Here is a 27,592-nt window from a genome sequence, read left to right as displayed (position 1 = left end):
TTTTCTCTTTCACCAAAAACCATCAAACCAAAAAGTTCATTTTTGACCGTCTGATCTCTGCTATCCCTGTACCTTTGACCTGTCACCCACTATTCCTTTTTCTTTTTTTTAATTTTTCTATTGATTATGAGTGAAAATGAAGGTATTCAAAGTTTCAAACTCAAAACTCTTTGCATATAAAGTCCAATTTTTTTATAACAGTCTCGTTAATTCAAATTTTTTTGGCTATTATACTGCTATTATAAAAGATATATATTATAAATTATAACATAACATATAAAACTAGTTTCAAAGAAAATTTTACTGTTATAATTATTACTCTATTCGTTTCAATTTATGTGAATCTGTTTGACTGGGCACGGAGTTTAAGAAAAAATGAAAACTTTTGGAATTTGTGGTCCTAAACAAGTTAAAAAGGGGCCCAGAGTATTTGTGTGGTTATAAAAGCTTCTCATTAAGGGTTGAATTGTAAGTTTAAGCTAAATTATTTCCAAATTTAGAAAGGAGTCATTCTTTTTGGAACGGATTAAAGAGGAAATAGGTTCACATAAACTCGAACGGAGGGAGCATGGAGGATGACTTTTATAAAAAGAGTCTGGTTGTATATTCATATCCCTTTTGATTGAAAGTTGAAACCTTAATTCTTTACTCCTATTGATTACAAGTGGAAATGAAGATATTCAAACTCAAAATTCGTTGTTCAAATTTTTTTATAATAGTTTTATTCCTGCGAAGTTTTCGGTTGTTATAGTGTTGTTATAAAACATATATATATTATAAATTAAAACATAATACGTAAAATTAATTCCAAAAAAAATTAGGTATTATAATGAAGTGTTATTATAAAGTATGTTTTTATAAAAAAGAGTGGTTGTATATTCATATCCCTTTTGATTGAAAGTTGAAACCTTTATTCTTTACTCCTTCAATTTCAATTTATACCACATATCTTGATCCAACACAGCGTTTAAGGAAAAATATAATTTTTTTAAAATTTATTATCTAAAATATACTAATATCTATGTGATAATAAATTTTTGCATTTTATAACCTTAAATACGCCATAACATTGTGATTATAAATTATTCTCAAAAGATGAAATAAGAAGTGTACAATTACTACAACAACAATAAAAAAAATTAAAAAAATCATTTAATCTCACAAGTAGAGTCTGAGAAGAGTAGTGTTTACACAAACCCCTACCTTTAAGAAGGTAAAAAAGCTGTTTTTACTTAGACCCTCGACTCAAAAAGGAAGTATACAATTAGTTATTTTAAGATTTTAAAAATATACTCCCTCCGTCTCATAATATGTGTCGTGATTACTGAAAATAGTTGTCTCAAATTATTTGTCGTTTTAGAAGTTCAAGACAAAATTGATAATATTTTGCCTTTTTAACCCTTAATAATCAATTGCATTCACATTTAATAAAAATATGAATAATATCATTGTTAGAGATAACATATAAATTGAAAAAGCATTTAATAAAGGTAAAGTAATTAAAAACTATTCTTTCTTAAGGGGCGTACAAAAAAGAATCACGACACATATTATGAGACGGGGAAGTATTATTCTTTTTTAAATAGATTAATATAAATAAAAAGTGTGTTTGCATAACTTTGGAGCAAAGTTGTTGTAATCCCTACATAAATGGTTGACTTATTAAACGTGGCATTAACAAGTATTTTGACCCATTCAATGAAGAGATGTATACAAAGTTATCCTTGCAGAGGAAAAATGGAGAATTTCCAAAGGAGGAATTCCTCCATCTTATTAATTATGGCTCATAATAATAAATATCTAGTACAAGATTTACTATAACAAAAATATTTTAAAAAAAATATTTTAAAAAAAAGGGCTTGAGACCTTTCAAGATTTGCTCTAATTTATCAACATCTCACTCTTGTGTGGTAAATCTTTTGCTTTTTTACCCCCTTTCTATCCTGTTTTGTTTGTTCCACAGCCACAAAGTCTTTCCTATTTACAAATATACCCAAGAGGAATAGAGGAAAATACCATTTCACTACTGCCCATCTTCCACTATTGTGACTTTACTAGGCAGACATTCTCCATTGCTATGGACATTGGAGTCTGTATGCAGTTCAAGCTGAAGTCGAACGATAATGTTCTCGTCGGAAGAAGATAGACGCGGCTGGATTTGATCGAAACTTGGCCCTAAAACTTTCTCAACCCATTGTTCTAGGCTTGTCCGACCACAGAATAATCCACCTAGTATCCGATCTACTATATCGTCTTCCACTTCGATTGAGACCTTGTCATCGACGACCATTGAGAATTTCGTGCTTATTGTTTTCTTGATCTCACGTCGAGCAAAGGGATATTCAATCGGCTTGAATTGTATGGTATCGTCCACTGAACTGACGAGTTCGTGAGGAACTGATGCAACTGAGAATCGCCTGTTTTCAAGGCCGGGTTCTTCTTCGTGCTCAACAGTTAGATCACTCGAATTGTGAGATCCATCAGTTCTATAATCCTCAAAATCTGCTGCTTCGTTAAGATCGAATGCAAGTCCTAGATTCAATTCTTTTCTAGGTCTTGTAAGCCTGTCTTCATCATGCAACCAACTCGCTCGTCGCTTAGCACTCTTTTCACCCATTGTTAACTTTAACTGCCAATTGGAACTAGCTAGCGAGACGAGTTTCTTTTCTTCCATCAAATACTCATTCCTGTAGCTCTCGGGGCTCATTGCAGACCAATTTCCAGTAAGGATGAATATAACATTGCCTAGACTTATCTCACGGCCATGTGAATCGGTAAGCCTACCTCTGTCCATGGCTCGTTTTATGTTTCCACGAACTAGCACATTTGCTTCATCAATATCCTCGAGCATAATAACTGAAAGTGGATTCCTCCTAACAGCCTCTGCGATACGGTCTACAGCTGTTTTGCCACGGAAACCTACATCGGACTCTTCATCATCTCGTCGTGAACCAAGGCATATCATTATAGGACTGTTTCCGCACATTTGCTCAGCAAGAACTGATGCCATCTTTCTCTTGGCAAATCTGTCGGGACCAGTGAATAACAGCCATATGTCACCCTTTGATGCACCACCGCGCTGTCTCCCGTTCCCCAATCTGCACCTTGACACAGCGGAAGCTACAGAAGAGGATGCATCTCGCTGCCACCACGCTTTTTCCATTAGACCCTTGAGAAGCCTTTTAAAGGTATCAGCATCTAATGCACTAGCAAATTTGTCAAGTAACTTGTTCTGAGGCACAGAAGATATGCAGCTGAGGAAGTCCTTCGCTTGAGCTTCCAAAGTTTTCTCACCGGTAGTTTCATTCGGTTTTTGCCCTAGAACCAAGTCAGTCCTAACAGGGCTGCGTGGAGGACTAGTCGCTGCCTTTTCCGGTGGTTGGCTAGCCATTTGGGTGGTGTTCAGTTGCAGGCTCACTCCCAGGGTTCTGCTCGGTTGTAGCTTAGGCTGTAAAGGTTGACGCAAAAGCAGGTTCGGGTTATACAACCCCGGCATAGAGAGAACAGGTGATACCATTGTTCTTTCATGACCAACATTGTGCTGGAAATTAGGATGAAGTTGCAAGCATGTATCGTTCCACTTCTTTTGCAGTTCTTGAGTCTTCTGCTGCAAAAGTCCTTGATCCTTACTCTGCAAAGACATCAAAAGACAGAATAGATTCATCACTCGCACGCAGTTAAAGTCATACTACGTTTTCATTAATTAAGTACTAACGCATACCTGCGACAGATTAGTTACTTTAGTATCATTCTTTAGCTTGGCATTTTGCAACCACTGAGGCAACTGAGGTCGAGGAGATTCTGATTTAGCTTCTTCAGCAGATGAATTCTCAAACTCGGATACAAGTTTTGCCAACTCGTGTTCAAACTTCTCCTTGCACTGGGGACAACACGACGTCCTCAATCTCGGATTTGAATTCTCAGGTAAACGCCTCAGCAACGCAGGCACTGGGGTGGCGCTAAAGCTCTTCAGTGGATTCATAGGATCCAAGGAATTTCCAAGAATTCTTTCATTTCCAAGCCTAAAAGGTTCAAACCAATAACCAAATCAAAAGATCGCTCTAAAACCAAAAAAGGAAAGTGAACATATACAGATATCTAAACATCCAAAGAATAATTCCAGAAAGAGCATCTATTACTGGATTACACACACACACAAAAGATTCAAAGATACAATTTTTATCCCAAAATGTCAATTCAATGACTCAAAAAATATTCCCCAAAGATTAATATTCAATATTCAAAGATTCAATTTTTATCCCAAATTATCAAATTCAGTGACTAAAAAATGTTCCCAAAGATCAATATTCAACATTCAAAGATTCAATTTTATCCCAAGTTGCCAAATACAGCGACTCAAAAATAGAATTACTGCAAACCAAATACCTTGGAAATATTCCGGGATGAGGAGATCTTGAAGCAATAGGAACAGCTTGAAGATCCCAATCATTTTCCATAGTAGAATGATAAACTTGACACCTCAAATAAGTCTCACAAGTTGCTGTACCAATCAACCATAATCTATTATTACCCTCTCGAAATCGCGTTAATAACTTTCCCATTTCAGCCACTGCTGCTTTTCCAATCTCAGAAACCATAGCTGGTTGTTGCTGCTGTTGCTCAACCAGCCATTTCAAATCGCCCAAATCAAGAATCACTCCACCACTACTAATTTTCCCCTCAATTATCCCTACCAATTCCTTAATCTTGTTCACTATCTCGTTTTTATCTAATTCCTTCTCCATTTGAACAATTTGTAAATTCTTCAAAACCCCTTCTCCCAATTCCCCTTTCTCAATCTTCCTTAAAACCTCTTTCACCACACTTTCCGGCTCTCTTTCCCCAACTAAAACCGGGTTCCTTTTCTTACTTCTCAACAAAATTTCCAACACCCTTTTCACTTCTTCACTCCTTTGTAAATTCCCCAATCCCCCTACCCCTAACCCACCCCCTCCACCCAAACCCCCACCCTGATGCTGTAACTGCAACTTGGGATTCAAGTACATATTGCGAGAACTACCAAGAGAAGTATTAAAAGTAGCCAAAGTAACATCATTACTATTGTTATTGCGAGCACCACCAAGAAAACCGGGAGAAGCAGTAAGACAATTATGATTCAACGGAGTCGACACAGATTGTGTCAACGATTGTTCAATTGTTGCCTTAACAGCTGGGCTAGAAAAACTAGCCTCACGCATAACACGACTCACACTAGGATCATCTAGAATAGATATAATCAATTGTTCTAATTCAACTTTAACCGCTAAAAGCGGCTGTTGTTGTTGTTCAGGACAACCTCTACGTTGATGCGCTTGTGCCCGCTTTAAAGCGGCCATAAGCGCATTAGAAATCGGGGGCTCAGTCCCCGATGGCATATTTTGTGCAGTAGGTAACCGCTCCAGCGCGACGCTGAAGCAAAGCTCCAACGCTCTGCACTGGAGCGGGTGAGATGAATTAGGGTGTGAACGGATACAGGCTTGACGGAGAAATCCGGTGGGTGAAGAGAGTAAGGTTGCTGCCACGTGTAACGGCGTCGTTTGACCATGGTTACGGCGACCGGCTTCGGATATTGAGTGGTTTAGTACGGCTGCTGCCTCTGCCGTTAACGTTTGTTGAATCGTACTCAAACCTGCCCTCATAATTTTGACCAAAATTAAATAAGAATATTGTACACAACTCTATAGAAATGAAATTTTTGAGGAGAAGATGAAATTTAAGAGAGTTTTATTGAGTTTTTTTTCTCTCTCTAGGAAAGATGATGATGAAGATGATAAAAGGAAATGAACAACACATGCACACCGTCTTCTTCTTTTTCATTAAATACCCACCTCACTTCTTCTTTCCTCCAAAAATATCCCCTTTTTTACTTGCTATTATTATGACATAAGCTAAAAGATTTAAATAATAGTGTTGTTTTTCCCCACCCGATATCCGTTATCCATATTGGAGCTCGACTATATCCGAATTTGCGCCGCATAGGACCCCATTCAGGGGGAAGCACTCCCTACCAAGTATTTTTCCATACACATGGCTCGAACTCGAGACTTCTGGTTAAGGGAGGAGCAGTCTCATCCACTGCACCACATCCTTTGGTGGTAAATAATAGTGTTGTTATTATTTTATTTTATATGGCTTTGGAAAAAAAAAAAAAAAAAGTCCGGTGCACGAAACTCTCGCTATACACAGCGTCCTGGGAAGGGCCGGACCATAACGGTCTATTGTACGCAATCTTATCCTGCAGTTATACAAGAGGTCGTTTCCATGGCTTGAACCTGTGACGTCCTGGTTACATGGCAGTAACTTTATCATTTATGCCAAGGCTCCCCTTCAGAATCGGTAAAGTAGCTAACATGTGACTAGGAAGTCATGGGTTCGAGCTGTAGAAACAACTTATTGCAAAAATGTAGGATAAGGCTGCGTACAATAGATTCTTATAGTCCGACCTTTTCTGAGATTCCGCATATAACGGGAGCTTAATGTACAGGCTGCCCTTTATTTTATTCGGTTTTATTTTCTTGTTGTTCCAAGAAAATAATATATTCCTATGTTTGAAAACTTTTAAACTTTAAATTAGTCCTAGGTTTTTCATTGGTTTTTCATAATTGATATATGTTTTTATATTAATAGCAACAAAATAAAATATTAAATAAAGTAACAATCTATATATTAGAAAGTTATTACATCAAAATTTAAAATTTTATCTTCAAACTACAAAAATTATGCTTCAATCAAAAATAAAAGAATAATGAGGAGCTCACTCATGTAACCAATATGAATTTCGAAAAGGAGAAAGTTTTCATTAAATTGACGATCAACGTAAAACTAAATAATTTATGATAAATTATCATATTATTAAATTTTAAATTTTATGTATGATAAATAATTGTTGATGGTAGGAAAGCATAAAAAAAGTTAACAAGACAGATAAAGGAGGACATGGTATTGTTTGTTTTTATTTTATGTTCCCTTTTTGTTGTTTTAGGTGGGGGGGGGGGTTAAGGGGGGTGTGGGGTTTAAGGGGGTAGGGGGAGAGAATTTATGGAAGAAAGGGAGATAAGTGAAAGTACTTTCAGTTGCAAAGATTTCTGGAAAATGCTCTGTGGACAGAGGAAAAAACCAAATCTGCCCTACTTTTTGTGTCATCTTTTTCTTATTACTACAACGTTTTCTGAATTCTTTAATCAAAATGGTTTCACCTTTTCATTGTTGCTTTATTGTTATTCGTTGATTATGATACGGGGTTAGTTTACGCATATTTTGACTAATTTATATGATTATTTGTTATTTTTACCAATTAAATATTGGATAATTTTGTTCACTAAATATTAAACGGTAAGAAGAAATTACCTAGTTGTTTGCATCAGCTAAGATTTGAACACAAGAACAACAAACATACTCAATATAATTTCACAAGTAAAATTTAGAGACGATAGTGTGTCCGAAGACTTTAACCCTATCTTTTATAGGTAAAAGGGTAATCCGGTGAAATAAGCTCCCGTTATGCGCGGGATCCGGGGAAGGATCAGACCACAAGGATTTATTATACGCAGTCTTACCCTGCATTTCTCCAAGAGCTTGTTTCTACAGTTCGAACCGTGTTCTCCTGATCACATGGCAGCAACTTTACCAATTACTCTAAGACTACCTTGTAAAGGTACAAATTCTATTTCCGATGGACCCACGACTCAAGGAATTGAAGCTGAAATTTTATGATTCTTGATTTATTTCGTTGACCCCCAAGAGAGGTAGTTTCAAATATCTTGGATCTATAATACAAGGTAACGAGGAGATTGATGATCTAGAGTTTACCTGCATTCTTGGATTCGATCTTATTTTATCTTGATGCTATTCCTACTTGTTGCAATTACCTTTTCTTTTCCAGTCGTTCTCTAGCCGAGAGTCTATCAGAAACAGTCTCCTTATTCTTCCAGTGGAAGGGGTAAGACTACGTACATCTTACCCTCCCCAGATCTTACTTTTGAAAAACTACTGGATTTGTTGTTGTTATTATTGATTTATTTCATTGACCACTAGACAATACGCTTAAAGGATTCATTATTTTATTTTTTTCATAAACAAAACAATCTTTTGTCATTGTATTATTTTTCAAAAAGATAATGGAGGGAGAGAGAGAAGCAAGAAATAAAATAATAGTACTAACTAAAAGTTGAAACCTTTTTAAAGAGTGAGATGAGGAGATTCATGAGTAGCTAAGATTGCTTTTTAATTATCTCTAAAAAGCTTTTTCTTCTTCCTTTTTCATTCACTATGACTAGATTGACTGCCTTTTTAGTTCCTCATTTGTTTTGCAATTAGTTGCTTCTTTACTTTTTATTCATACACAAGTATACCAAACACTTTTCTGGCGCGTGTATCTACTTTACTATTTTCTTCTTCTTTTTCTTTTTTTAAATTATTATAACTTGATTTTTTAGTTTGTCCTTTTTCTTAAGATGAGAAAGTGGAGCTAAGCCCCTTAAAAAATATATCCCTTAAAAATCATTTAATAAATATTACAAAGCACAAACTTTTTTGCTCTTAATTTTAGTGGGTTCCTCTATTTAATGCTAAATAGTTCTATTTTAAGCTTTTATTTCTATAGTTATGTCATATCTAAGATAAAGTCTTCATTAAATTGTGACTCGTTTGATGTATGCTTATAATAATTTTAGAAAGTATGTCCTATTTTACCCCCTCCCCCTTACACTCTCTCTTTAAATAGTATTACTTCAAAAATAATTATATGATACTCTTTTATTTTTAATTTGTTTAAAATATATATATTTTTCTGCTTGAAACTTCTTTAAATTTTATTTTTTTCATTTTATTATTAATAAAATCTCATATAATAACTAGGAATATCATTATATTTAAAATAATAAACCAAATGAGTAATAAAAGAACAACAAGGTTCAAGTCTTTATCGAGAAGGGATATGGTAGAATGACATATACTTTTTTATCTTTAATCAAAGGTATCCGGTTCGAGTCCTGGATGTAGAGTCGCTTTTGTTAGACAATATTTCATCTCCAATATGTTACTTTTCCGAATGAATTCGAATTTAATCAGGTTCCAATACGAATATTGGGTAAGAATAGGAAAAAACAAGGTTCAAGTATTGAAGAGCAAATGAAGAGAGTGAGTTACACGAAAGTTGTAGAAGCGTGAGGTAAGGTGTAGATTCACTTACTCGTGTTTACCTTTAAACCAATTTTCTGCTTTTCACACGCAACTGCTGCCAAAAGGCATCGCACGGGCTATTTTCATACTTTACTCCTTTTTCACTTTTATCTTTTACACCCCCAACCACCCTAGGGACCACCTCTCTTCTTAAAATTCAATAAATGCCTTTAATGTACGGTTTAAAAGGTTTTTTTTAATAGCGAATTCAATTTAATATTATAATCCATCCGTCTTATGGTAAGCAACCCATAAGACACTACCCTCCACTAATCAACCCCCACTTCCAACCGAGAGGTTGTGAGTTCGAGTCTCCCCAAGAGTAAGGTGGGATGTTCTTGGAGGGAAGGATGTTGGGGGTCTATTTGGAAACAGTCTCTCTACCCTAGGGTAGGGGTAAGGTCTGCGTACACACTACCCTCCCCAGACCACACTAAGTGGGATTATACTGGGTTGTTGTTGTTGTTGTATCCGTCTTATATTATCAGTCTAAGTTACTAAAATAATTATCTCAAATTTATCATTTTAAAAGTTTAAAATAAAATTAATTATTTTTTTTCTTTTTTTACCCTTAGTAATAATTGTTCTTGAAAATAAAGATAATACATAAATAGAATAAATATTCAATAAATGAGATTTTATCTTAAGACATAAATAAGGGTAAAATAGTCTAATCCTTTTCCTAGTTAATGTTTCTTAAGGGACGTGTAAAAGAAAAATACGATAGATAATATGAGACAGAAGGAGTACAGTAATTGAATTTATAGGTTGTGGATTCGAATCACATAAATAATTACTAATGCTTGAATTAAAGCAGATTATCTATATCACACTCCTTAAATGCGATCCTTACCCAGACCCTGCACGAATATAGAATGTTTTTGTGCATCGAGCTGCTTTTCTTTAATTGAATTTACAATACTTATTTATAGATATTTAAAGAGAGCGAGAGGATTTGGACAAAAATAATTGGATTTATGTAAACATGTAATCAAGCCTCTAAATTCACCCTAAATTTATACTTTGTTGTTTAATGTATGTGATACTTTATTTTCTAACTTATTTAAGGAAAATTATGCAGGCTTATATTTGAAAAAGATTTAATTTTAAATTTTTTATTATTTTTATTAATATTCTTTTATATAAAATATAATGATCACGTTTGAAATAGCAGATTTCACTGATACTTTTAGTATGTCAAGATTTTTTTTTCTTAAATTTCGTATCTGATTAAACATCTTGTAAAATGAATGAATAAAGTATTAATTTACGATGTTTAACATTTTTTAAAATTTAATTATTTGAAATCTAAATCTCATTGTGTGTGATTAACTCAACTTTGCATCCATTGCGTCAATTAAGAAAAAAAAATCATTATTAAAAATTTCTCTATTTTCATAATCGAACTGAAATTTCATATTAAAATAGAGAAACTTTAACCATTTCATCACATTTTTGGATAATCCAAAAAATATTTTATCTTTAAGGTATTTCCTGACTTAAAAAGTCTTTATTGTTGACATTAAAATAGGAAAGTGCCTTTGGTAGATAATTGCAAATATATATATCCAAAATAAAGAGAAAGTAGATTGATATGGTAGATAAATTAATTCTCATTTCATGTGATAATTTATGCCTACCAGTTATTATCCATAGTTCTTTAATGTGCCATTTAAGTAAAAAAAAAAATAAGAATTTCAATTTTTTTTATTAAGAAAAAACCTTATTTGCTAGAAAACGACAAATGCCTTTAATTAGTAAACTTTTAACTCTTACTCAACATCTTTTCTCTATCATTTATTTCGCCTGCAGCAGTCTATTTTGGACTTTCATTTTTAGTAAACATCCCTTAATTAAATAGCTAAGAGGTTTGTTAAGCCTACCTTATTTTCTGGGTAAAATCTACCCGCTAAAAAAATTAATATCAAATTATATTAATTTATCATAATTAAATAATAAATTAAAATTAAAATATGCATTAATTAATGATAATGTAGTAATAATTATATTTATAAAAATATGTGTCATATATTAATAAAATTGGTATAAACACCCTGCATGTAAGAATTTATTATTTTTTTGGCGTACAAAGCATTCTCTTTTTATTAATATTTTTTTATTTTTTTGGAATAGAGCTTTCAAGTACCTTTATTGCTCCTAACTAACTTTCATTTATTTATATTTTAAAGAAAGTTCGTGATTATCACTATTACATTTGATTTTTTGGTAATCTAACTTTAGATTAGGTGTTTGAATTTATATCATATTACATACCTATATACAATTAAGGTCTTGAAATTATGCTTCAAAATTACCTCTATAGATAAGTTTCATAAATATGCCAAGTATTAATTATTTGGAGGTTAATAAAAATAATAACAATTTGATTATCAAGTTTAAAGAATGGAATAAAATAAATTAATGATTCTAAGTGAGCTACATACCTACATCCACCTTTATCTCCTCACATTACTTTATTCTTTATATAAATTATTCCAATAAAAACAAACAGAGGAATTTCATAGAATTTTGAGATTGAATTATTTAATTAGATAAAATCCACTAGAAGATCAGGGATAGTCCAATATCATTGGGAAAGTTGTAAGCTAAGCATGAGAACAAAGGAATTTTCATGAAAAGTAGAAACCATTAGTTGATTCTCATGTACCCTTTTAATAAAATTTGTTCCCTTCTTTACTTTTACTTTTTTCCTTTTTCAACTAACATTTTCTTTGTGATGCTTTTATGTTACACAACCAAGGAGAAGATTTTTTACGAAAAGAGTTAAAATATAAAGAAGTAAATAAATAAAAAAATTCAAGGAGATTATATATATATATATAACATTGTCTGTTCATGCATTATATTTTTTGGATGCAGGTGTGTCACTTGACATACTTTGGATAAAAATCGCTTCGCTACAAATAAGGAATGCAATGAGATGAATGAAATTCTGTACTTTTAGTTATAAAGTACATGACCACCTTTGTGATCATATACACAGTGTATTTTTCGGCGAAGAGTGGTCAATTGACCACCTTTGTGACCATGTGGCTTCGCCACTGACTGGACAGCATCAATCCTCCATATATGATCTTACGATTTTACGGAGATCTATCTTTTTGGTACACAGTCACCCAGGCCACCCCCTTGAAGTGGAGTTGTCACGACCCGAATTCCCCACCGTCGGGAGTCGTGATAGCGCCTACTGTCGGAGCTAGGCAAGCCAACCTTAACATACCTTTTCAACTAATTTTCAACAAGATAATAATAAAAACAATAAATTCAAGCGGAAGCCTTAATTTAATATTAAATGAACGAAAATGCGGAAAAATTAACATCATCCTCTACCCAAGATTTAGTGTCACAATACTCACGGACTACTATAAGATACTACAAATAAGAGTTTGAAAGAAAATACATAAGGAGTCTGCTTCGATACGATGAAAACAAACAGAAATAAAATAGATGAGACTCAGGGCCCACACACGCCAGCGAACTACCTAGGAGTCTCTAGACTGAAGGCACGCTCCCAATCTACTGCTACTGCGGTCCGTAAGCTACTCCCGAATCTGTGCACAAAAAGGGCACAGAAGTGTAACATCAGCACAACCGACCCCATGTGCTGCTAACCCCGGCGAGGTAGTGACGAGGCTAGACCGGACCTACCTCAAATAACCTGTACAGATATATGTGCAACAACGGAAAGATATACAGAATTTAAACAGATAATAGGGAGGGGACATGCTGTGGGGTGTAACAATTTAGATATAAGGCCAACGAACAGAGAGATGGAAACTGAATAATTAGCATCTATGAAAAAGAGCAAGTGAATCAACAACTGCACGGCACCAACCTTCATGCTTTTACTCTCAATTCTCACCAAAACTGTCAAATATAGTGCACGGGCATCACCCTTCGTGCTTTTCCTCACATAACTCTCACATCAAGGCACAAAATGACCCTTCGTGCTCAAATAATTAGAGACATGGCACGGAAAGACCCTTCGTGCATAAATAATTAGAGACATGGCACGGAAAGACCCTTCGTGCATAATTATCAAAACATGGCACGGAAAGACCCTTCGTGCATAATCGCTCTTCCTCACCCAATCATCAGTCACAACCAATCGGGGAAGGGAATATACAACAAGATTAAACATTCCGGCATGCATTATATTTTTTGGATGCAGGTGTGTCACTTGACATACTTTGGATAAAAATCGCTTCGCTACAAATAAGGAATGCGATGAGATGAATGAAATTCTGTACTTTTAGTTATAAAGCTCGGATTTGTACCCAGTGAATGGAGAACTCCTCCGAAGAGAGTGTTTTCTCCTTTAATAAACTCTACCCGATCAAAATTTGGTTTAGTCGGGTCTGTGCATACCAGATATCATATGTTTATAAAAAAAATAGCAATTTGGAAGGAAAACCTAGCAACAACGATAAAATTATTTTTATGTGACCTATAGGTTACGGGTTCGAGTCGTAGAATCAAACATTGATGCTTGCATAAAAATAGGCTAACTATATCATACTTTTTGGAGTGCGACACTTTTTCAAACTCATGAATGCGAGATATTTCATGCGTCGAATTACATTTTTTTAAAATAAAAAATGTCAATTTGAAAATAGAAGGCTCTAGGTAGAACAAAGTATATGTACTTATGTAGGTGTGGGCCTTGCTAATATTCAAGCAGTAAATTGTACCCTCAAATGATACAAATGGTAAGCTTTTTTGGGATTCTTAACTTTTTACATAACTTTTTGTAAGAATAAAAGAAAAATTAAATAGAAAAATCTCTACTTTTTTGTGAAGTCTTTACAAACAAAAATCATCATCATATTCCCTTTTGGTAACGCACGCTTTCACTTGCCTTTTACGCGTTTTTCGAACTCCTGACTTTTCATTCCTTTTCCCACCTTTTTTACCGCCCCGAAAAAAAAGGAACAAAAAAACAGAAAAAGAAGAAATTCTTTCCTTTTTCTTGATGTTGAAAATAGTTTTATACACTTTATTATCCATGCAATCATAGTTTAGATAATGTTGTTAATTAAACGAAGAAAAAAGGCAGCCCGGTGCACTAAGTTCTACTATTCGCGGGGGTCGGGAAGAATCGAACTACAAGGATTTATTGTACGCAGTCTTATCCTGTATTGCTGCAAGAGGCTGTTTTCACAGCTTGAACCTGTGACATCCTCATCACATGAGACCAACTTTAAATGAAGAGATTATATTATATTATTACTAAAAGAAATTTGAAATTAAATGGTGAATAACTCAACTTTTTAATAAGATCTCTTTACTTTTAAAGGAGAGTTTTAGAACAATGATAAAATTATCTTCCTAATAATGAAACTCAAAGAAATTGACGAGGGCCGTACAAGCGGTGAAACATGTAGTTTAACTTAATGCAAAGCGAACAACCTTATCAGGGCTTTTGCTAATAAATAAATAATTTCTCGCAACAGAATTAAGGATCTGAAAATATTTTCAATATCGGTAGCTCGGTCGCCAGCTTCCCTGTAATCAGATCACCAACGTCCTTAATCTTCCTAACATTGTGCACAGTGACGAAGCTAGAATTTTTTCCAAGGGTATTCAAATTTGAAAGAAGTGGGAAAAAATCTAACAAAGGGTGTTCAATATGTGTTATATACCTCCAAAACGTAATATTTTACTTATATACACAGTGTATTTTTCGGCGAAGAGTAGTCAGTTGACCACCTTTGTGACCATGTGGCTTCGCCACTGACTGGACAGCATCAATCCTCCATATATGATCTTACGATTTTACGGAGATCTGTCTTTTTGGTACACAGTCACCCAGGCCACCCCTTGAAGTGGAGTCCTATTCGGACCGACGTGAACGCAAGATATTTCGTTATCAAACTGCTCTTTTAATATCACATTTAATAATACATGAAAAATTCAAAATATAATGAATTTATACAAATAAATTTGCATGTTCGTGTGTAACATAATGGGTTCAATAGAATCTATAGAACTTGTCATAAATCTCCCTCCAATTTTTACGAGTTGTTTACAAGAAAGAAGTTGATTTGATGCAAAGCGAATAACCTTATCAGGGCTTTTGCCAATAAATAAATGATTTCTCGCAACAAAATTAAGGATCTGAAAATATTTTCAATATCGATAGCTCGATCGCCAGCTTCCCTTTCATCAGATCACCAATTTCCTTAATCTTCCGGCACTAAGTAGGCGTCAACCCCCATACATGGTCCTACGATTATATGGAGACCTGTATTTTTGGTAACCAGTCACTCTGGCCGCCTCCTTGAGGTGGAATCCTCTTCGGATCTACGTGAACACAACATGCTTCGTTATCGAACTATTTCTCTTTAATATCACTTTTAATAATACATGGAAAATTCAAAATATAATGAATTTATACAAATAAATTTGTATGTTTGTGTAAAAAATAATGGGTTCAATCGAATTTATAAACTTGCCATAAATCTTCCTCTAATTTTTACGAGTTATTCCAAGAAAATATTGAGAATTAAAATGAGATGTTGTAACACCTTCACAACTCACAAGTAAGAGAGGTTTTCTCTCCTTTCAATGTTAGTCCCTTGGTATCACCTAAAGTTTGGTTTTGGTCCACTTTAGAAGTATATTAATTTCTTTTTCAAACAAAAGAAATTATAAACTTATAAACAACATAGTATTTTCTATCTTAGATTTGTTCATGTTAGTCTAAAGGTGTTGTTTGGTTGCTTGGATTAAGAAAATATTATTGTATATTGTATTTGGTTGGCATTTTATTTATGATGTAAGTAATACCAATATAATTTTATATTGCAATCTCGATATTATTTTGTATCCAATACAACAGGGAATAAAGATTAGGTTTACGTGAATAAAGTACCTTAAAGATCAAAATAACCTTGATTTAATCTTTGTATGTTTTATTTACTTTAAATACAAGGGCAAATTGTTATAATTTTATATTTTACACAATATGTCTTATTTTTAATATAGTGAATCAAACATCCGTAACAAAATTATATGTGCTTCATCACTCGATGATTATTAATTACTGTGTTATAATCCCCACATTAATATAATCTATGCAAGACTTCGTTTGAAAACCAAATGACTTCTTATATAAAATCATATATAGTTATAGCAAGATAGAAATTTAGTAATTATTTTCGAATAAATTTATGGAGTAGGAAATTATGAAAGTTTTTATATTCTTTGGCGAGCATCTTTTTAGTTTAGATACCAAAAAGAAAAGATAAAAACGAATATGCTAAGCTTAAGAGATGGAATCTACACAAATGTTTTTTTTTTTTTTCAATATTTTAATATTTAGTGAGTTGGTCAATGTTGATCTTGTAAATATCATACTCAATCAACTTTATTAGAATGAAGGACAGTATTAAATTGGTTTGGTATGATATTAATAAATGGGATAGAGATAGTACTTCTTGTTAATGGTCCAAATATAGTCCAATTGGGCAAATTAGTATTGACAATAATTTATTATGGTTGAAATGTATCTCTCAATTCTGTGACAGCAGTTCAAGCATTTTATTAATGTTTTCTTTACGTCAAATTACAGAATTTTAAAAAAAATAAAAAAATTAATAATACACCTTGTCTAAAAGTTCACTATTATCTTTTCTAGCCATATTTAGAAATTGGTATCTTTTGGAAAAATATTGACTTATATGCATTGGATGGTTAAAAACTAAAATAGTCCACAAATTTTACATTTTCTATTAAACACTTGCATTCTGTTTAAAAGAAATTATCAAAATTACTTGTCTTTGCTTGATATATGGACAAGTTTAGATGAGTTTAATGGAGCAAACAACCAAAATTAAAATGGCCGATATGAATTTAATTTATTATTGAGGCATATTTATCGTTGTTGTTGTATGCTTGATGTATGATAAAATTCAAAAAAGTTACTTTTAGTAAAAAATAAAAAGTGCATTGATTTCCTGTGATATATAATATTCAGAAATTTCTTTATAAAATTGTTTTCAGCTTTATTATTGAGAGTTGAGATTTGAACACCATTTCTAATTAAATTTACTATTTGGCAAAATAAAGCTCTTTTTTCCCTTTGGGTAGTGATTAGTTTGCTTTTATTTGAACATATTCACACCTAAATCATGATGCCATAATATTTCTTTACATATCAACCTCAAACTTAATACTTTTTAAACCTTCCATAGATCACTTTCATCATTTTTTATCTAAAAAATAGCAACAACGATAACCAAAAATACAGTATAATTCCAAGAGTAAGGTTTGGAAGGATAGTTTGTACGCGACCTTACCCCTACCTTGTAAAAGCAGAGAGATTATTTTTAATAGATCCTCGGCTCGAGAAAAGTTATAGTAACAACATTGTTGAAAAAAATACAATAATAAAAGAAAAAAGAAGAAGAAAAATCAAACTACACCATAATATAATAAGAAATTTAATTCCATATTAGGCCCTATCAATAATGGAGGATACATGATTGACAAAAAGGCCCTTTTTCTTCCCCATAAAATAGTTTTTTTAAATATAACCAAAAAGGGACCCAAATTTTGTAAAGATTTTTTCTCTGTCATTGCTAAGGTGTCATTGTTTTGTCCTATAAAAAATAACAAAACTATGAGGTCCTTTTTCTTACTTCAAGTTCAAAATTGCCCATTGATAGGATTATGATCAAGAAAAAAAGCTACTCTCAAAGGCTAATTGATGGAGTATTATGAGACAATAGGGCCCATAACTCTTTTCACTAGTGCAAGTTAAGCCCCACATTTTAACTTTATGCACATATGAAGAATAACATATGGTAATCATGCTATCTAAGGTCAAACTTTAAGCAAACATATAACAACAACTTACTCACACCTTGGAGGTAATTGATACCCTCTCCCCCCACCCCACCCCACCCAATCCCCACCCCATGTTCTTCCCCCAAACCTTACCCACCCCACCCTAAAAAGTTTTTGGTACCTTCTTGTGTTCAAAGCAATAGACATTGAAGCTTCCACTCCTTCCTTTTTACTTTTTTAATTTTAGGATAGAAGTGGTATAGATCAATCAATAAACAAAAACGACCGTCTAGTATATTAAGCTCCCGCTATGCGCGGGATTCAAGAAGGGTCATATTACAAGGGTTTATTGTACGCAATCTTACCTTGCATTTCTGCAAGAGACTATTTTCACGGTTCGAACTCGTGACCTCCTAGTCGCAGACTATCAATCTTATTTTCAAGTACTAACTCTTTAATTACGGATAATTTATCTGCATCTATTTTTTAGGTGTCCTGATAATATAAAATAAATTTCATTAATAGTATATGGAACTTGAACTCTTACTTTTATTAATTTCAAAAAATGGGGCAAGTAAACTTGCTTTTTGATGAGAAAAATTAGGAGAGGGATGCACCAATCAAGCGATTGACTATTGCTTTTTAGAACTAGAAGAATTGTGTCATCATTGTTAAAAGGAAAGAATCTAATGGGGAAAAAAGTTAATTTTGTGATGTGTGTTTGAATTGGTTTTTTTCTTTTTTTGAATAATTCTTGGCAAGAAAGTCATTAATCACATTTTTTCCACAATTTTGCTCTTTGGCTTTAAGCATTTTCTACTTTGGCTTTGCCCTTTATAATCCATCTTTTTGTTATTTTCATCATCAATCTCTAGTATTTTTTGTTTTATTTTTATTGTTTGTTCTGATCATATTTTTATTCACTTTCTTAAAATAAAGTTAGTTAATTCTACACTTGAAAATTTGTCTTTTTTAATTTTATAGGTCATAAAGCAAACTAGAGTTCTGTTTGGTATTCAAATTTTCAAAAAAAGTCAATGTCATCCCAAAAATTGACCAACTCTGTGAATTGGCATGCTTAGTTTATTTTAATCCAATATGATTTTGATTTTGGTCATTTAAAAATTCTAGCTAATTTATTCCTCCTAGTAATTATGCACGTCTATTGGATGAAATTTTGGAACACTAATTATTTTATTTAATCCTTTAAACACTCTTAAACCTGTCACATCTTAAAGCCACCTTTTAGCCTATTGTGAGTTAGTGATAATTAAAATTAATTAATTATAATTGGGTGTATAATTTAAGGAATCAATAATTGAGAAAGAAAGGCAAATGACACAAAAAGTGTAGAATATTATAATATTTGTTTCGAATCAGATTGACTCTTCTATTCCAAGTATTAAATCCGCTTGTTTTACCAAAAGTGAAGGTTAGATGTTCTAAACTATGATAATGCAAGGACCACAAATCGACTTTAACAAAAAATTCGAGGACCAAAAGTAAAATTTCCCTTTTATGCAAATAGAAGCTAAGAATCTTTTAACCCTTATGGTAATATATTTATTCAAAATAAAAATCTCAGTTCGAGGGAGTAAAACCGAAAATAAAATAAGAAAAACAAAAAAAAAAGACATATTTTCTATGTAATGAGACTTGCGCTGCTCGAATCCAAATTAATCGGAGTCCTAATATAAATATCAGTCATGAAACAAAAGGGAAACATGATATTGTATAGCCGCTGTAAAAATACTAGCAAAAAAAATATAAAATTTGTATATTTTTTGTATATATATTTACATTATGTATGTTATACACAAAACTATACAAATTTTATACACTTTTTCGACTACAAGATATAAGTAGTTTCTGGTGCGAACTAAAAATTATAATACCCCAAACAAAGGCTAACATACTTTCGATATGGAAAAGACAAAGTACATATTAGTTTGGTAATAATATTTACCAAACTTCATCATACATAGCCCCTAAATCAAAAGAAATAAAGAAACTTCAAAAGCAATTTTCTTTCTATTAAAGGATCAAGGGCTTCTAGCTTTTGGGAATTCAACTTAAAATAAAGTTTAATTTGATTCATTTAATCATTAGTTATATCTTCCCTCACATCTTATCTTCACAATTGAAATTGGGAAAATTAATCTTGAATTTGGGGCTGATCACTAACCGCATGTGTTAGCAAACTCATATTGCTAATTTCAAGTTCGGATAAAGATGAAAGATTGTGGTAAGCTGACAACCAACGTATAAAATTAATCAATTTATAATAAATCCTTACAATAGACATGATTATGAGAAATTGTATAGTCGATATTATCTTGCGTGGAATTGAGGCACATATTATAATTTAAAAGTGTTTATTACGCAAAAATGTCAAGTGTCAATCTATTCAAAGAAAAAAGAAAGGATAAATTGAGTTAAATGTAATTACCTAGAGTTTCATAGTAATTTTCAATAATTTGTGAATTTTTCCTTCATTATGTCAACATCTCAAACTACTCATCATGGCCATACAATCCCACGAAATATGGGCTCTTGCTTTAGCTTGACATGTAAATTATTCACCAATTGGAAAAACCATAGTGAAGCTTTGTTGATGATGATGAATGCACCTACCCATCATCTCTATGTATATTTGTCCCATTACTTTTCATGCTCTAACATCTTATGATCAAAGCGTTGAACAACAGTAAAATTATCTCTATTGACTTATAGGTTATAAGTTCGAGCCGTGAAAGCAGCCATAAATTTTTGCATTAGAATAGGTTATACACATCACACCCCTTGAAATGCTATCCTTCTTCGGATCCTGCGTAACGTGGGATGCTTGGGGTGGAGATACTTTACTTGTTATGGTTAAATTCGATCCAACTTTAACATACAAGGGCATGGGCGTACCCGGTGTAGAGGCTATGAGTTCATCTAAACCCATAACGTTTCGCTTATACCGTGTACTTTTATCAAAAATTATTAAATATATTAGATGAGATGTTGTAGAATTGCAAATCTGAACCCATAAAATTTAAATTCTGGTTCCGTCTCTGCACATGGGCGGAGCTATAAGCCTAGTTACGGGTCGCTAGAACCCCGTAACTTTTGCTCTAATAATATATTGTGTTAAGAGACATCAGAATATGTACAAGTATCAAATTTAAAACCAACTATTGACACTTAAAATTATCGTTCTAAAATTGAGAACTCACAAAATTAACCACTCAATTTATGCACTAAGTGACAATATATGAAGAGATACCAAAACCCCTTTGTTTGATAGAACAAGGCATCTTTTTCCTTTTCAACTTTTCAAGTTCAACAAGGAATCCTTAGAAATTTCTAACTATAGAAAATCGCACATGAAAAAGGCAAAGGAAAAAAGCTACTTTTTCTCCACTAATGGTGTGGAAATTACGGCTTTGTTTAACACTAATCAATTAAACTTTACACACAAGCATGCATTCAACTTTATATATTAAAAAAATAAGAAAAAGGGAGTTTGTTTCCAAGAATCACACTTATCCTTTTGGATAGATATGTAAAAGGAAGACAAGTCTACGTAAGACACTTAAAAGTTAAACCTCACATTAGTGAATAATACAAGTGATTATTGGGGTTCAATTAAACCATAAAGTCATTCTCCAAATTGTCTTTTTAAAAGGTTAAAAACGTATGGTGACACCAAGGTTGTTAGGTACTAGGACATGATTAAATGAAAGTACCATTTACTCAGTAAGAGAATCTTAGAGCAATAGTAAAGTTATCTTTGTATGATCTATAAATTACGTGTTCGAGTCGTGAAATCAGCTAGTAATATTTGCTTCAAGGTAGACAACCTATATCAGACCCTTAGTGTATGACCATTCTTCAGATCCTATGTGAATGCATAATAGTTCATAGACCGGAGTACTTTTTTTTTTTTTTTTACCATTTACTCTCTCTCTCTCTCTTTCAATTTATGTGGTGATATTTGATTGAGCTCAAAGTTTAAGAAAAAGAAAGGAAAGACTCTTAAAACTTGCAGTATTACACACACATAAAATATTTACGGCTATAAAAATATGTTAATAGAAGTAAAATAAGAAGTTTTTAACTAAATTATTTTCCAATATAGAGAAATATCTTTTTGGAATAAGCTAAATATAAAATAGTGACACATGAAATGGATGGAGTAATATTTGTATGCCCAAACTTCAGTTGTTGTGGATGCCAACTCTTTTACCTTATTGTGTTTGAGGTTTTTGGATCAGAAGCCCAAACTCCTAAGGCCCATCTACCAACTAAGCCCAATAATTCTGTCTCGCGTAGAAATGACACCAGGTAGTCACTCTAAACGGCTGCTATTTTAGTCCTGAATTTCAGTTTTTCAATTCAATTTTTCGAGGCATAAATGTCCTGAATTATCTCGAAATTAAGATTTATTTATTAAAAAATTTAAGGACAAATAAGTACTGGCTAATCCATAAATTTCATCCCTAAAAATGACTATTTGTGCACTTTGCACCTGCTTTGTTACCCTTGGGCCTTGCTTAAAATAGAGAGAAATCCAATTCTTTGGAACAATGAAATGATTGAATTGATCCATAAGTATAGAACTCAATAATAACTCTAAAATCAGATATATATGGCCCAATAGACATGGCTCTGTCCATTGAAATTTCATGAATTCCAGAAAAAATCTTGGCGAAATCAATTGAAATATTTATCTTTTTTGTTCTACTTCTCCCAAGGGTCGTTAATTGACTACCCTTTGTTGAAGACTTACACTTTATATATAGGTAAAATATTAGGTTTTATATATATAACATATATTAAACACCCTTTAATTTGTCGGGAAATTTTTTTCCACTTCTTTTAAGTTTGAACAACCTTTGAGAAATTTCTAACTTCGCCACTGCTCAAAAGCCCTAATCAGATCTATAATCTGTTGGTAAGTTTGGTTATTATATTCTTTAGATTAGTATTAGTTTTGTAAGTCTAATGGAAGTCCAAATCTGTCTTAGAATCATTCATCATGTGCTTTCCCAGCTTTAAAACAAAACAATAATTGCAACAGTTTTTCTTAAAATAATTGTTTATATAATTTTTTGGTTTTTCCCCGGTGTCGTGTATTTATTTTGTAGCCCAAATAATTTATATTGCACCGTGTAAGATCAATTAAGGGGGAAACACTCCCTATCAAGTTTTTCGTCCTGAGAACTCTAACCCAAAATTTTTGATTATTTTTATTCATCCCATCACATCTCTCCGTGATTGATGGTTTCTATTTGTATGCTCTCATTATATTTAGCAAATAATAGCATTTTAGATTGATTCTTAAGAAGCCAACTAAATATAGCCAGTTTTCTTCAGGGTATCATAGTATTTGAAAATCAACAACCATTTCTTGTCTCTATTGTTGAAATTATCTTATATTGGCCTTAGTATTTTACACGACCATTATAGTAAAACCTAATATTGTATAAGAGATCTGTTCTCATATTTTTTTTACCTAGTTGCCAAGTAATTTATCATAGAAATTGACTTATATTTACTTTCTAGTTGGCCTAATAATGTAAATATTTTTTACCATCAGTATATAGTAGTTAAACCTTATTTCTTTAGGATGCTTTTGTGTGTTTGATATATCACAATAATTTTCATTTGATGAAAAGTACTGTCCCAATAAGGTTTCATTCACTGAGCTTTCCATTATGATCATATATTATAGATATATTGTTGTATCCGATCTGTCTGATTTGACTGTATTTTTTTCAAAATATAATATTATGATTGAGTGCCAACATTATCTTTGATTTTTTTTAGAATCTAAAAAACAAATTTCAAGTTATGAATAAAAATAATATTGGCGCGCAATCATAATATGTTTGAGAAGGTTGTTAGAGATTAGGGAAATAAAGTTATGTAAAGACTAAAAAAAACGTAGACAATTATGTAGCTACCAAATAACAATTGGTTGCTTTGTTGTATCCGACATGTCTGTTTTGACAGTATTTTTTTCAAAATATAATGTTATGATTGCACGCCAACATTATCTTTATTTTTTTAAAAGTTAAAAAACAAATTTTGAATTTCAAAGTATGAATAAAGATAGCGCGCAATCATATTATGTTTGAGTAATTTGTTAGAGATTAGGGGAAAAATTTATATTATGATCATACTTATAGATATTATTTTTTACCATCAGTATCTAGCAGTTTGCATAAGTACCTTTCCTTTCCAATCTTACATCAGATTTTTGTCTAGGAATGTAGTTCTGTGATCCGCTATTAAGTTACCATTGCTATCAAGTTATCATTTAACATCTAGAAAGAAGAGCGATAGAGTTCAGTTCAGATTTGACTGTTTGCAGCATAGGAGCAGATTCCCCAAAAAATTCCTGGGAACAATGAAAAAAAAATAACCTCGGTAACGAAAACTATATGGGGCTGTATTAGTGAGATCCAACGGTGAATAACTACCCAAAAGAAAAGCCGCCTAAAAGTCTGAGGACCTTTAGTACTGTACTCTACCCCGAACCAGCACTCTTCTTGCCAAGCAAGACCGCCCTTGTCCCTTTCCTTTCTCCATTCCGCCTCTTCTTTTGCTTTGTTTCATAGAGATATTTACATGCGATTACCTACTGTAATGACTTGATTGCGTAAATATTGACTTGTAGTTTGCGAGACAAATCGAGAATAGATACCTTGGATATAGGTACACTTCTCAATGGATTCTTCATCGTCTTTTTTTTTTCGTTTCGTTTAATTGGTCTATGTTATAGTGTTATAGGATAATAAGATGGTTATAGACCCTTTATTTTTTCAACCTAATTGCTCTTTTGACTTCGGAAAAAAAATTTCTTTATCAATATATTGTTTCTTCTACATACATCTTCATAATAGAAAATGGTAATAGTTAGAATTCATTAAAAAATTGAGAATCCACTCATAGGACAAGAAACCCTTCCCATATTAGACACTAATAAATTTTGAACGTCTAATTAGATTGGGAATCATTCAAATTAAGAACAAAAACTTTGAAAAATTCTGGAAACAACTTAGAAAAGGCACCACCAACAAAAGGGCCTTATGGATACACGAGTGGCACGAGCATGGAGTCTGCAAGAAAAACACAGACATCTTGATTAATTATTTGAAAACAAGTGCGACTGTTGCCTGTGATAACTTGGCTGCTAGTAGAGCTGATATTGTTGCCGATGTGCAAAAAGTGTTCATAACTCCTCCTCCTAGTCCCCTTAATATTTATCTCACTTGTTATCCCATAAAACAATACTCATGTTTACTTGAGGTTACCTTGTGCACTAGTGTGGATGGCACAAGCTTTGAGTCATGTCCTTCACAAGCTGCTCCAAGAAGTTGTCCTGATGAAACTATGATTATGCTCCCTCATCCAAAAGATCAAGTGTAAGGATTTAATCCATATAAAGTTACTATTGGTTCTTGATAAAAGAAATTAAGGGAAATAACAGGGGAAGATGACAAGAAAATAAAAAAAGTATACTGGAATAGATGTAAAAAGAACTGAAGCTGAAAATTCTATTATTTCACTGCATCTGGACTACAATTTATAAGATAAATGCCAACTTAAAAGACCTAAAAATCAACACAAAATCTGCTGAAAATAACAAACTCCTAGAGACTAGTTCACTTCTAAAGACTAGTTCAAAATTATTTCAAATTCAAAATAAATTACTGCAGTAAATAACTCTTAAGCTGAAACAGTAAAATAGTTTTACTATTTTCAGCTTCTAAAGCATATTTTTAACACTCCTCCTTGCTTTTGAAGCTGTAAATTCTGAATTTATGCCTTGAAAACCTTTAACTGGAAGCGACTTTGTACGTAAATCTGCCAACTGATCTTTGGACTTGCAGTAAATTGAGTTCAATTTTCTATTTTGCTGCATCTCATGATTGTCAATGAAATAAGTTGGCTCTTTTTTCGGCTTCATTTGCATTTTGCCTTGAGGCTTGTCAACTTTCTTCTAAATTTTATTTTTCTGAAATATTAACAACTTCTTTGCGTCATTTTCACATATGTCCTCTTTTGGAGGATTATCTGCACTTTGTAGATTCTTTTGGCTCTATTTTTCATCTTCGGTTGGATTAAATGAGAAGTTTTTACCTCTCATTTTAACCCTTAAAATCTCAAGTCCAGTTGCATCATAAATGAAACAATGTTTATCTTCAAAGGATACTTTAAATTCTTTTTTCATTAGTTGTCCAACACTCAATAAATTTTGATCAATATCAGGAACATAAAGAACATCCGAACTTTTCTTAGTACCTGACTTTGTTGGGATTGCGACAATTCCTTTTCCTTTAGTAAGAATATAATCACCATTCCCAATTCTGACTTTCTTATTTCCCATAGACGTGAATTCTTTGAAAAGATTTTTGTCATATGTCATGTGGTTTGTACAACCACTATCAATCAACCAAAAATCAGATTTCTTGATTGAAAGAATAGTTGCCATAAACAAGTGATCTTCTTCTTCTTCATTGACGACTTGGGCATCTGCTTCATGCTTTTAATATTTGCCTTTGCAAATTACAGCTTCATGACCAAGTTGATTGCAAATTTTGCACTTTGCATCTGGCCTCTTCCAACATTTGAACCGTGGATGACCTTTTTTGCCACAGTGCTGATAAGGTGAGTAATTTTTCTTTGCATTATTACCCTTGCTTTGAGTTCTCAGGTTGGTTGCCAAGGCTCCTTCAACCATACAATCTTGCCTCATAAGCCTCCTTTTCTCTTGAGCCTGCAATGTATTTAATAATTCTGCCAAGGTAATCTTGGATAGATCCTTTGTATTTTCCAAGGTAGTTATGGATACTTCATATTTTCAGGCACCGTAACAAGAATTTTTTCAACAATTCTTGAATTTTTAAATTTAGTGCCAAGCAACCTTACCTTGTTAACAATGTCAAGCAACCGATCTGAGTATTTTTTGACGGTCTCAGATTCTTTCATTTTCTACAACTCGAATTCCCTTATTAAATTCGGCACCTTCATGCTTCGAATTCTTTCATCTCCCGTATATTCCCCCTTTAGATAATCCCAGATTTCTTTTGCTGATTTGAGAGCCATAACTCTCATAAAAATTATTGCAGACACACCTGCAAATAAAGTTGCTTTCGCCTTTGATTTTCTGGTTTTCTTTTTCTTGTGACTCTTGATCTGGGCCACCGTGGGATTGTTTGGCAGCGAAAGAACTCATAATCCTCTTCCACGGCCTCCCAAAGATCTAAAGCCTCCAAATAAGTCTCCATTCTCACTGTCCCCAATTGATAATTTTCACCATCAAAGACTTGATGAGCCAATTGAGAAAAGCTCATTTAAGTCTCCATCTCACTCAAGAATTTTTTTTACTTAGGTCCCTTAAGAAGATGGCTCTTGATACCAATTGTTGGTTCTTGATAAAAGAAATTAAGGGAAATAACCGGGGAAGATGACAAGAAAATAAAAAAAGAGTATACCGAAATAGATGTAAAAGGAACTGAATTTGAAAATTCTATTATTTCACTGCATCTGGACTACAACTTATAAGATAAATGCCAACTTAAAAGACCTAAAAATCAGCATAAAA

The 27,592-nt window shown here is 32.8% G+C and overlaps 2 protein-coding genes across 2 annotated transcripts; both read right to left on the bottom strand.

The window, feature by feature from the left end:
* Positions 1-1,724: 1,724 nt before the first annotated feature.
* On the bottom strand, positions 1,725-5,805 carry LOC104235871 (protein SUPPRESSOR OF MAX2 1-like). The gene is made up of 3 exons (XM_009789697.2): positions 4,387-5,805; positions 3,722-4,022; positions 1,725-3,631 (listed from the first exon to the last, which is right to left on the bottom strand). Exons 1-3 carry the CDS (start codon positions 5,637-5,639, stop codon positions 2,024-2,026), a joined length of 3,162 nt encoding a protein of 1,053 aa, XP_009787999.1. The 5' UTR covers positions 5,640-5,805; the 3' UTR covers positions 1,725-2,023.
* Positions 5,806-26,086: 20,281 nt separating this feature from the next.
* LOC138882224 (uncharacterized) lies at positions 26,087-27,341 on the bottom strand. The gene is made up of 3 exons (XM_070162726.1): positions 27,123-27,341; positions 26,632-26,764; positions 26,087-26,520 (listed from the first exon to the last, which is right to left on the bottom strand). Exons 1-3 carry the CDS (start codon positions 27,339-27,341, stop codon positions 26,087-26,089), a joined length of 786 nt encoding a protein of 261 aa, XP_070018827.1.
* Between the last annotated feature and the right edge of the window lie 251 nt (positions 27,342-27,592).

The sequence above is a fragment of the Nicotiana sylvestris genome, chromosome 11 (genome assembly GCF_000393655.2).
Source record: "Nicotiana sylvestris chromosome 11, ASM39365v2, whole genome shotgun sequence".
NCBI classification, from domain to species: Eukaryota; Viridiplantae; Streptophyta; class Magnoliopsida; order Solanales; family Solanaceae; genus Nicotiana; species Nicotiana sylvestris.
The sequence above is the reverse complement of the archived record's forward strand: the minus strand, read 5'-3'. Positions and strand labels throughout refer to the sequence as shown.

Excerpts from the sequence above, each read along its gene's own strand:
- LOC138882224 (XM_070162726.1), bottom strand. The coding sequence starts at position 27,341 with ATGAGCTTTTCTCAATTGGCTCATCAAGTCTTTGATGGTGAAAATTAT. Across the intron at positions 26,765-27,122 it reads GAAAGCAACTTTATTTGCAG|GCTCAAGAGAAAAGGAGGCT; the intron begins GTGTGTCTGCAA and ends AATACATTGCAG. Across the intron at positions 26,521-26,631 it reads TCAGCACTGTGGCAAAAAAG|ATGCCCAAGTCGTCAATGAA; the intron begins GTCATCCACGGT and ends AGCATGAAGCAG.
- LOC104235871 (XM_009789697.2), bottom strand. The coding sequence starts at position 5,639 with ATGAGGGCAGGTTTGAGTACGATTCAACAAACGTTAACGGCAGAGGCA. Across the intron at positions 4,023-4,386 it reads CATCCCGGAATATTTCCAAG|GCTTGGAAATGAAAGAATTC; the intron begins GTATTTGGTTTG and ends TGAACCTTTTAG. Across the intron at positions 3,632-3,721 it reads AAGTAACTAATCTGTCGCAG|AGTAAGGATCAAGGACTTTT; the intron begins GTATGCGTTAGT and ends ATGTCTTTGCAG.